This window comes from Hordeum vulgare, chromosome 7H (genome assembly GCF_904849725.1).
Source record: "Hordeum vulgare subsp. vulgare chromosome 7H, MorexV3_pseudomolecules_assembly, whole genome shotgun sequence".
NCBI classification, from domain to species: Eukaryota; Viridiplantae; Streptophyta; class Magnoliopsida; order Poales; family Poaceae; genus Hordeum; species Hordeum vulgare.
Genome location: NC_058524.1, coordinates 142,052,803 through 142,064,162, shown reverse-complemented (window position 1 = coordinate 142,064,162; position 11,360 = coordinate 142,052,803). Strand labels below are relative to the sequence as shown.

The 11,360-nt window shown below is 46.1% G+C and overlaps 1 protein-coding gene across 1 annotated transcript; it reads left to right on the top strand.

Annotated features, from left to right (window-relative positions):
• Nucleotides 1–1,990: 1,990 nt before the first annotated feature.
• On the top strand, nt 1,991–6,409 carry LOC123412411 (fimbrin-2-like). The gene is made up of 14 exons (XM_045105351.1): nt 1,991–2,338; nt 2,434–2,604; nt 2,685–2,929; nt 3,071–3,242; nt 3,338–3,376; nt 3,480–3,548; nt 3,639–3,755; nt 4,102–4,313; nt 4,466–4,624; nt 4,691–4,890; nt 5,059–5,225; nt 5,428–5,524; nt 5,723–5,814; nt 5,918–6,409. Exons 1-14 carry the CDS (start codon nt 2,252–2,254, stop codon nt 6,164–6,166), a joined length of 2,076 nt encoding a protein of 691 aa, XP_044961286.1. The 5' UTR covers nt 1,991–2,251; the 3' UTR covers nt 6,167–6,409.
• Nucleotides 6,410–11,360: the final 4,951 nt, after the last annotated feature.

Here is an 11,360-nt window from a genome sequence, read left to right as displayed (position 1 = left end):
AAAATCATAGAAACACAAAATCCCTACATAACACGGAAATGAAGAGAGACAGTGATGAATGAAACAATGGCCACTCGAATCTTCAACTTATACCACGCATGCCAAAAAGAAACGGGTCCTGAGATCATGCCACGAAAACAACCCAACAAAATATGCACGTGCAAAGAAAATCACAAGTGGACTCAAGACGTATGGAAGACAAGAGACACACGTGAGAAAACAAGTCAAGATTAGCACAACATTTAAATGAAAATAGGTTGAACGGCTAGGAACTTAGATGAGACATTGCTAAATCTGTTTAAAAATAATCATAAATTTTAGAAAAGAGAAAAAAAATGAAAAAGGAGAACAAAGATAGATTGGACACGACGACATAGAACATGCTCAACAAAGTCAAATTTGCGCAAAGATTACAAAGAATAGATCAGACAAACCACACCAAAATGAAGCGGGATCATGCTTGCGCCAAAAACTACAACATATATTATTGCAAACATGTTCAAATATTTTTTAAATGTTCATCAATTTTAAGAAATCATAAATTTAAATAATTGTTCACAAATTAAAAATTCATAAATTTTAGTAAGTGTTTGCACACTACAAAAAATGTTCATGTTCTAAAAATATCATGAATTAGAAAACCGGAAAAAAGAAATGAAAAGGAGAAGAAGAACAACAAAAAACAACTCAAACAAAAGGAACAGAGAAAGGGAGAGAAAGTGCCCAAATAGAGAGTGGGGCACACAAACAACCAGATTCTTCGAATATGACGTCCGTTGACACGCTTTCTATTCTCTATAGCGTAGAAAATACAAATATCAGCCCGACAAAAAGAGACAAAACAACGCCTAGCAGCCTGGAAAAAAAAACCACGGCCCGGCAGCGCACTAACAACGACCTGAACACATGACATCATGCGGCCACAACGCGCACCAGCCAAAGCCCTCAAGCTGACCCACATGTTTTTTTTGAAGGAAGCTGGCCCACATGTTGATCCAGCACTTCATATTCGAGCTTGAATTAATACAGAAGAAGAATCAAATAAACATGCAGCAAGCTTTCCGGTAACCCAGACAGATTCATACGAGGTCAAGTGCATCACCAACGTGATATGCTAAAATACCCATTGATGGAGCTTTTTTTGGAAAAGCTGATGGAGCTGTGCTATGGAACCGTGATGGTTCTTGTGCTGTTGTTTGTCGTGACCATGCTGGCAACTTGCTTGGTAGTCCAGCTCTTGTTATTGATGACCATATTGATCCAGCTACGCTTGGAGCGATTGCTTGGAGAGAGGTGTTGGCCCTTGCAGAGGATCTCCTAGTCCATGACTTTGTTATCTCTTCAAATTGCAAGCAGGTGGTGACCAACATTAAACTGGGCAACCAGGGACTATACGGCTCCATCATCTCAAAATTAAACTTCAAGTTGTTAAATTTTTGTTATAATTTTATTTTTAAAGGCAAATCATTAATGACGGGGCCCATAGTTTAGCTAACCACTCTCTTAATCTCAGACCAACCTGCATGATCCGATTTGTATTCTACTTCATGTGAATTATCATCAATAAAGCCTGAGCTTTCCCCTAAAAAAACCAGTCAAAAAAGATGGTCGATTTGACTACATTTGCGTGAATCTTGAAGCAGAGTGAGATCCAATGGCTCTGGGCTTAGATGTGAGACAACTATTTCACATCTACTCCCTCCATTTCTAAATAATTATAGTTGAGAAAAACTAGACTAGTAGTTGAGGAAAACTAGACTAATTTTTCCTAACTACAATTATTTAGAAACGGAGGGGGTAGATGTGAAATAGCAAAATCAAAGTATTCGACAAAAGAACACTTCAAATAAACGAAAGTAGAGATTCATCCTTTGTCCCCACCATCTTACCGTCCCTGGACCCACAAAATCCGGAGCCCAACAAAAGCCACTCCCCATCGTCGAAATCGTAAGCTAGAGAGAAAAAAAATAAAAGATTTGGCGCAAAGCAAGCAAGAACATCTCCCACCAATTCGACCGTGCCGCACCACCGCCACCGCCCGCATCCTCGGCACCACCGCCACCGCCATCGCCATCGATTACGTGCTCGTCCGGCGATCCCTTCCTCGTCAATTCGATCCCCCAATGCGCGCGCGAACGAGACGATCGACCCCCGCATTTTCTCTTTTTTTGATCTGAGGCCCGCGCGACCCGCAGCGGCGTTCGCTAGGGCGCTCCAAGAATTGGGCTCCCCGCCGGAGACAGACGGATAGATGTCCGGGTTCGTGGGGGTCGTCGTCTCCGACCCCTCCTTGCAGGGCCACTTCACGCAGGTCGAGCTCCGATCGCTCAAGGCCAAGGTCACGCCCGAATCCGCTGCATTGAATCCCCAATTGCGTTCCGTTATGCCCATTGCGATTCCACCCCCAAATGCAATTGTGTCGTGTCGTTGCAGTTTGTGTCCCTGAAGAGGGAGTCCGGCCATGTCACGGCCAAGAACCTGCCGGGCCTGATGAAGAAGCTGAAGGGGCTCAACGAGGTTGTCTCCGAGGAGGAGATTGCTGCGTTCTTGTCGGAGGTTTACCCCGACAGCGACCAGGAGATTGAGTTCGAGCAATTCCTTCAGGTACATCGATCGTCCCCGGCAATCACTCAAAGTTCTTTCAAGTGGTAATTTAGGAGCACTTGATTTTGTGGTTCATGCAGGAGTACCTGAACCTGGAGGCGAGGGTGAGCTCCAAGGCGGGCGCGAGCGGGAGCAAGAACTCGTGGTCGTTCCTCAAGTCGAGCACCACCACGCTGATCCACAACCCCAACCAGGCAGAGAAGTCGTCCTACGTCGCGCACATCAACGCGTACCTCGGCAACGATCCTTTCCTGAAGAAGTATTTGCCGATGGATCCTGCGGGCAATGATTTGTTCGACCTCGTCAGAGACGGGGTTGTGCTCTGGTGAGATGTTGATGCTGGGGTTCCCACTTGTGTGTCGCGTTGGTTTTTATAAATATATAGTAACATATAAATGATGCACTATTATTATGACAGTCATGTCTAATGCTTGCTTATTTAATGGTCACTGGATAAAACGGTCAGTAAGTTGATCAACGTAGCGGTACCGGGGACTATTGATGAGAGAGCCATCAACAAGAAAAGGATCCTTAACCCATGGGAGAGAAATGAGAATCATACATTGTGCCTCAACTCTGCAAAGGCTATTGGATGTACCGTCGTGAATCTTGGCGCTCAAGACTTGGTGGAAGGAAGGGTATGGATTCATCTCTTACCACCTGTTGCGGTACATCTCTATTCTAACTATTGATATGGTAATAATGACTTGCCCTACATTGCTTAATGTTGCAGACTCATCTAGTTCTCGGATTGATATCTCAAATTATTAAGGTGAATCCTGAAATCCCCAATGTATGCTACCATGATGCAGACTATGTAAAGATGTGTAGAACTGTCCTATTGCACTATTTAATATATATTTTCATGTAAGTAGATACAACTTTTGGCTGATCTAAATCTTAAGAAGACACCACAGCTGGTGGAAATTTTTGATGACAGCAAGGTATTGCTTTTGCAATTATGTATTGTTGTTTCTTGACATAATATATTTGTGTTGAACATATAAAATTTTATTTAACTTATTATTGTACAGGATATAGATGAAGTTCTGAGCTTATCACCTGAAAAGTTGCTGCTTCAGTGGATGAATTATCATCTGAAGAGAGTTGATTACAAGAAAACTGTCAGCAACTTCTCTTCAGATGTCAAGGTTCACGCAGCAAATAGCATTGTCTCTTCCATGATTTATGTGTGACGCCATGTTTGATCCTCTTCATTTCAAGGGAACCACCTGAGAAACATATAAGTACTACTTAGCGTTGCATGCATTAAACACTATTTTGCGGAAGAAAATTCTGAATACGTTATCTGCTGCAATCTCTAATATCGAAATTGTGTAATCCTTCTAGATTCGTTGCACAAATTCAGCAATATCTCATGCATGAAAGAAACATATTTTTCATGTGTGGCACCAACAAAAAAATGTCTTCATTTACTGCTCCATTAGTCTATTAGATGCTCAACAATCAATTATCTTACAAGGTAGGCTTGTACAGGATGGTGAAGCCTACGCCTATCTTATCAAAGCTCTTGCTCCAGAGCATTCCTCTGTACTTACATTTGAGACCAAGGATCCTGCCGTAAGAGCGAAATTGGTACTTAACCAAGCAGAGAAATTGGGCTGCAAAAGATACTTGAGCCCAAAGGATATTACCGAGGGCTCCCCAAATCTTAACCTTGCATTTGTTGCACAAATATTCCAGCATAGGTAAGAATTACTTGTCTACTCTTTGTAGGAACCTTAGTTATCAAGCCTGTCTTTTTTATTACCGCCTGCGTACTGAACACGCTCTCATATCTTTAAATGGTTCTGTGATGCCATTTCATGTTCACCAAAGTAGAACGGTTTTTTACATGCAGAAATGGCTTGAGTACTGACACCAGACAGGTTAAACTCACACAAACATCATCGCAAGATGAGGTTATATTGTGCCGAGAAGAGAGAGCCTTCCGAATGTGGATCAACAGCCTTGGAGTTGCGACATACGTGAACAATGTGTTTGAAGATGTTCGAACTGGGTAAGCTTTCAACAGAGACAGGTCATGTTTATCTGGAATAGACGAGTGATGTAAATGTCTATGCAGGTGGGTCCTACTAGAAGTGCTCGACAAAGTCTCTCCAGGATCTGTCAACTGGAAGCTAGCGACAAAACCTCCAATAAAAATGCCATTTAGAAAACTGGAGAATTGTAATCAAGTTATAAAAATTGGGAAGGAGCTGAAGTTTTCCTTGGTGAATTTAGCTGGAAATGATATTGTTCAGGGAAACAAGAAGTTGATTGTTGGTGAGTTAATTTTACCAAAAATTTGCATTTTGATAGATAGCTGTTCAACTGTCATACAAAATAGTAATGTGCATTGTGATCATTGATGATTAAGATCATCCTTCGTTCTTCTATTTTCTGTTTTATACGGAGTTGCCATATTAAGTTTCATCTCACGTGTTATTTCAGCACTTCTATGGCAATTGATGAGATTCAATATCCTCCAGCTGTTAAACAAACTAAGATTCCACTCTCAAGGGTCTCAAGGAAAAGAAATAACCGATGCCGATATCTTGAGTTGGGCGAATAACAAAGTGAAGTCTTCTGGGAGAAATTCTCGAATGGAAAGTTTTAAGGTGATTTCTTATAGTTGCACATTACCTTTCAGCAGCAGTGGAGCTTGCAGAAAAATTAAGAGGGGGCTAATAAGTGTAATAGAATATTTCACAAAAGACATTAAACCCTCATAATTCTCTCTTTGCTTCAGGACAAGAACCAGTTGCCATATCAGTTGTCTTATCTGTCCATCAAACCCTCATAATTCTCTCTTTGCTTCAGGACAAGAACCTATCAAGTGGAATTTTTTTCCTTGAGCTTCTCAGTGCTGTACTGCCAAGGGTTGTGAACTGGAAGGTTGTATCGAAGGGTGTAGATGGTGTGTTCTTGGTCCACGGATGAATCAATTTTTCTTTTCCCTGCTGATCTTATAACTTAATTTATATGTGTTCTCCCCCACAAAAAGAAGTTATATGTGTTTTCTTTTGACGTATAATGGGAACTGAATGAAATCATGTCCCGTCTTTCTTTCGCAATTCCTTCGTACTTATTCATGGATACCCTTTGACTGTTGCAGATGATGAGAAGAAATTAAATGCAACATACATCATCAGTGTCGCGCGGAAGCTCGGGTGCTCTGTTTTTCTGTTACCAGACGACATCATTGAGGTAATGAGCCATTGCTATGAATTAAACAACGTGCTATATATCTCTGAAGATCAAATACATAATTATCTTTTACCTTAACGATGTTACACTAATTCTCGTACAGGTGAATCAGAAAATGATCCTTACATTGACTGCTAGCATCATGTACTGGAGCCTGCAAAAACCACAGCAGCCTGAAACATCGGAACAGTCAGAATCATCTTGTGCGGCTTCAGATGCTGCTTCCGATATCGCCTCAGAGGATTCCGCTTCGATAGTGGCACCATCGGAAGGAGAAGAGGTGAATTCATTGCCTGATGGAGGGTCCAGCATGCCATCGGATGATACTAGTACTTCAGAGGCTCCTGTTTGAATTCTTTGCCTGATAGTCCAACTCCAACTTAACCACAATTGACAATATTTCAGACATCGGGACGATGTGCGATCATGACAACAGAATGATGATTTAGAATAGTACTTTCCCTCTATTTTTGTTTTTCTGTCTCATGCACAGAATAGATCTGAGCAAATTTGTTATTTTTATTTGTATAGTTTTCTTACTGAGTGCACATAAAACAATGCACTGTATAGGATTAAACTGAATATAGGCTGTATTTGTTCACTGAATTTTGCTCTTACTGCCTTACAATGCAAAAGAAGTATACAGAGGACATCCATTTTTATGTTACGATTTATGTGCAATGCTTAGCATAGTTCGGTCACTTGAGCTGTTTACCAACTTAAACTTGTTGGCTTTTGCTAACAATCTGCCAAATGTTGTAAGGATGAATTGTCAATTGTGTATTTCAAGATTCCTTTGTTGCCAAGAAGTATGCTTTATTGTTCTACTGGAATGTTTGTTTTGTTCCAGTTTTTATTTGGTAAAAGCTATTTTTTTTGTATCTGCATTAATTGTCGTTGATTCAGTACAAAATCGCTGATTTAGTACAAAGTTGTACTAAATCAGCGATAATTAGTATGGATCGGAGGGACTTCAAAATGTGCTTTAGTTTTTTCTGTAGTGGATTAGTTAACATGATGGTTAACTATATTATGTAACACAGAAAGCAAATTGACGCCGTAAGTATTTCCCGGGCAAGAATTAGAAAACATAGGAATTGGAGAAGAAAATACCGAGATGTTACATACCATTGATGATACAAGATCCTAAAACACAGAACTTTTTTTTAGTGATGCCTCTGGATATTTTGAAATGATGAGACATAATGGAGAGACAAAGAAGATGGATCCTCAGAGTGAAATAAGATGAGCTTTAAGCTCATGCAAGATTTCCTATAGGAGCGGGCTCATAAGAATGCACACACATTTTTTTGGGCCTTGTCTGGGGCTTTAAACTCCCTTTAATTCAAATATCTGATGCAAGCAGGTGGTCGAGCTATTCCTCAGTTCGCTGGACCTCGCCGAGGGCGACCTCACAGTGCACGCGCATCATCTAGAGGACTTCCTCATCATCTTCTCCTCCCTGGCTACCATGCGCCGGCTCAATGGCGAACACTTCCTCTGCTAGCCCCGCTTCGCGCTTTTGTTGCGGCCATGGTGCAAGCTGGCTCATGCCAACGCCGATGACCTCAGATACCGCGTGGAGTTGGAGCTTCGGGGCATTCCCGCCGACGCGTGGCACCTCTCCACGGCCGAGCACGTGCTGGGCGCGAGCTGCTGGATCGAGCGGCTGCATCCCCGCACGCGTTCGCGCGCCGACCTCGCCGTCTTCCGCCTCTCCGGCCGAGCGCGCGACCCCGCTGACATCCGGCGCGCCGTGGTTCTGGCAATCGTCGAGCAGCTGCCCTCCCGTGTGCCCTCGGAAGCTCCCGCCATCCGGACCTTGTCCTACCCCATCTCGATCGCACTCACCAAGGCAGAGCTGATCAGGGCCACACCGGGCGACCCTCAGGGCACCGGAGGCCCCGATGGGGACGATGCCGGCGAGGGCGGGAGGCGTGGCCAGGGTCATGGCCAGGGACCCGCTCCAGGGCGCACGCGTCGACGCGGCGGCAAGCGCAGGCGCACCGGCGAGGCTCCGGTCGGCCGCGCGGATGGCATGGCCATCTATGCACCGGCCTAGCAGGAGCGTCGTCCCGGCCGCGCTGATGGAATCGCCACGGCGGCTTCCTGGCCATGCACGGCGGCGCCGCCGAAAGTTGCTCGTCCTGCCAGGCTGGGCATGCTGGCCTGACCCAGACTGCAGGGGCCCGCAGGCTTCCGTCAGCGCGTCCACAAAGGAAACAAGGAGCGCGTCATCGGCCTGCCAAAGGGGGCTTTGACGGGGGGCCAGCGTACCTGCCTGCGCAACCCTCGGGCGGCGTCAGGGCGGCTTCCGATTCGGTGACAGCTGGCGGGCCGCGGTTGGCTATCGGCGCCCACATTCCCCCTGCCGTTTCAAACCTGCGCGACCCTCCCGCGCCCGAGGTGGATGCGCTCGGGACCGCTCCTGCGACGGCTGATCCTTCGCCCTGTCGGGATCTCCTCCTCCTCAACCAAGTCCCTGATTCGCAGCCCGTGGACCCCAGCACGCCAGTCATGCCTGCCGCTCGATCGAGGCAAAGCAGCGCCCCGCTCACTCCTGTTGTGCGGGACCCGTCTTGCGTCATGGATCAGACGCCGCGGACCCGCGCTTGCGTCGTTGTGGAACGGGCGGGAAACTGGGATGCCCTTGCCGCCTCGCTAGCCGCGGTTCCTGGGCCCTCGCCCACTTCCCCGCCCGCATCTGGGGCGCCCCCTGTTGAGCCCGCTTCCCACGCGCCAGTTGCGCCTGGGCCTCTCCCCGTTGGGCACCCCCCACGACTGTCGAGGCCCCTGGCCGCCTCGGCCCATCCCCGCTCTCCATCTTGCAGCGGCAGCGCGCCGTTGGTGACGCCCCTGCTGCCGCTTCTCGCGCGCCAACGCGAAGCAGATTCGCCTCGCCCCCGATCACCATGCGGCGACCGCGCAGCCGACCGGCCACATGCCTCTCCTGGACGCTGGGCGAGTTCTTGGTAGCAGCCACGAAGCAGCTCAATGCCACCCTACCATCCCCTGGGAAGCGGTCGAGGGCCTCCCCTAAACTTCAGCCCCCGGCGGGGGCGCTCTGCTGCTGCCCCGGCGGCCGCTGCTGCACTGCCAAGGGCCGAGAGGAGAGCCCAAGTGCAGATCCTTCGTACTCCCGGCATTGTCGGCATCAATCAGTCCATCTCCGCGCGCCGAGGTAAAGGCTTACGACGACCTATTCGCCACGCCGATCCAGCCGTCGGTCCTTGATAACCCACAAGTGTAGGGGATCACAACAGTTTTTGAGGGTAGGGTATTCAACCCAAATTTGTTGATTCGCCTCAAGGGGAAGCGAAAGAATATTCTCAAATACTAGTAGCTGAGTTTGTCAGATTCAACCACACTTGAAAGATTAGTGTCTGCAAGCAAAGTTCAGTAGCAAAGTAGTATGATAGCAACGGTGCCAGAAACAGATCTGTTGACGACAGACTATTCCTAACTGTTGTATCAATGGCGCCAGTAAGTTGCACGTGGATGGGGAACTATTCTTCCCCGGCAACGGTGTCGAAAAGGGGTCTTGCAACAAGTAATATCAAAGTAGCAAGGAACAGCAGTAGCAGCAAAGTGGCCCAACCCCTTTTGTAGCAAGGGACAAGCCTGGACAAAGTAACGTAGCAAGGACCAGTAGTAAAAGACTCGTAGGCAGTGGATCGGTGATGGATGAGTATGAAGGATGTGATTCATCATGTAACAGCTATAACACAGAGAGATATGTAACTAGCTCCCGTTCGTCAATCTAATGTAGGCATGTATTCCGTATGTAGTCATACGTGACTAGGGAAAAGAACTTGCATGACATCTATTGTCCATCCCTCCCGTGGCAGCGGGGTCCTAATGGAAACTACGGGATATTAAGGTTCTCCTTTTAATAAAGAACCGGACCAACGCATTAACACTTGGTGAATACATGAACTCCTCATACTATGATCATCTCCGGGAGTGGTTCCGGCTATTGTCACTCCGGGGTCGCCGGGTCATAACACATAGTAGGTGACTACAACTTGCAAGATAGGATCTAAAACACACATATATTGGCGACAACATAATAGGTTCATATCTGAAATCATGGCATTCGGGCCCTAGTGACAAGCATTAAGCATAGCCAAGTAGTAGCAACATCAATCTAGAACATAGTGGATACTAGGGATCAATCCCCGTCAAAACTAACTCGATTACATGATAGATCTCATCCAACTCATCACCGTCCACCAAGCCTACGATGAGATTACTCACGAACGATGAAGAGCATCATGGAATTGTCGATGGAGGAAGGTTGATGATGACGATGGCGATGATTTCCCCTCTCCGGAGCCCCGAACGGACTCCAGATCTGCCCTCCAGATGAAGAACAGGAGGTGGCGGCGCCTCAGTATCGTAAAACGCGATGAAACCTTCTCTATGATTTTTTTCCGGGCGAGACGGAAGATATAGAGCTGAGTTTGGGGGTGGTGGTGCCACGTGCGCCCCACAAGCCCTCACGGCGCGGCCTAGGGGGGTGGCCGCGGCCTGTGGGCTTGTGGCCCACTGGTCCACCTCCTCCAGTGGATCTTTGCGCATGTATTTTTCTTTTATTCCAGAAAAATTCTCCGTAAATTTTTAGGACATTCCGAGAACTTTTATTTCTGCACAAAAACAACATCATGGCAATTCTGCTGAAAACAACGTTAGTCCGGGTAAGTTCCATTCAAATCATGCAAATTAGAGTCCAAAACAAGGGCAAAAGAGTTCGGAAAAGTAGATACGATGGAGACGTATCAACTCCCCCAAGCTTAAAGCCTTGCTTGTCCTCAAGCAATTCAGTTGACAAACTGAAAGAGACAAAAGAAATACTTTGACGAACTCTGTTTGATCTTGTTGTTGCAACTATGTCTAACTCATATCCAGAGTTTCAGCAAGATCTCAAGCAAACCACATAAGCAAATGACATCTAGGTCTCACGGTAAACTCATATCAATGGCATAATCAACTAGCGAGCAAATAATAATAAGCCTCAAATGTCAACACTTCAATCAAAACAACATGAAGCAGTACGAACAGGTAGTATCTCGCTAGCCCTTTCTGAGACCGCAAAACATAAATGCAGAGCACCTTCAAAGACCAAGGGCTGACTAAACATTGTAATTCAAGGCAATGAAGATCCAGTCACAGTCATACTCAACACAGTTAAAAGCAAAGCATAAAAATGACAGAGGTGCTCTCAAATTGGTGCTTTTGTAAGAGGAGGATGACTCAACAGGAACATAAATAGACAAGCCCTTCGCAGAGGGAAGCATTGATTTGCAGAGATGCCAGAGCTCAAGCTTTGAAAACAGAGATAATAATTTTGGGTGGCATGCTTTCATTGTCAACGCAATGACCAAGAGTTCTCAATATCTTCCATGCTACTCATGCTATAGGCGGTTCCCAAACAGAAAAGTAAAGTTTTGACTCCCCCACCACCAATCAATCACACTCCACGGCTAGCCGAATCCTCGGGTACCGTCCATACCAACATCAATCCAAGGGGAGTTTTGTTTGCAATT

What these genes read in the sequence shown, in the direction of transcription:
- LOC123412411 (XM_045105351.1), top strand. Translation starts at nt 2,252, where the DNA reads ATGTCCGGGTTCGTGGGGGTCGTCGTCTCCGACCCCTCCTTGCAGGGC. An exon ending in AGTTCGAGCAATTCCTTCAG is followed by an intron (nt 2,605 to 2,684) that starts GTACATCGATCG and finishes TGGTTCATGCAG; the next exon opens with GAGTACCTGAACCTGGAGGC. An exon ending in TGTATCGAAGGGTGTAGATG is followed by an intron (nt 5,525 to 5,722) that starts GTGTGTTCTTGG and finishes TGACTGTTGCAG; the next exon opens with ATGATGAGAAGAAATTAAAT.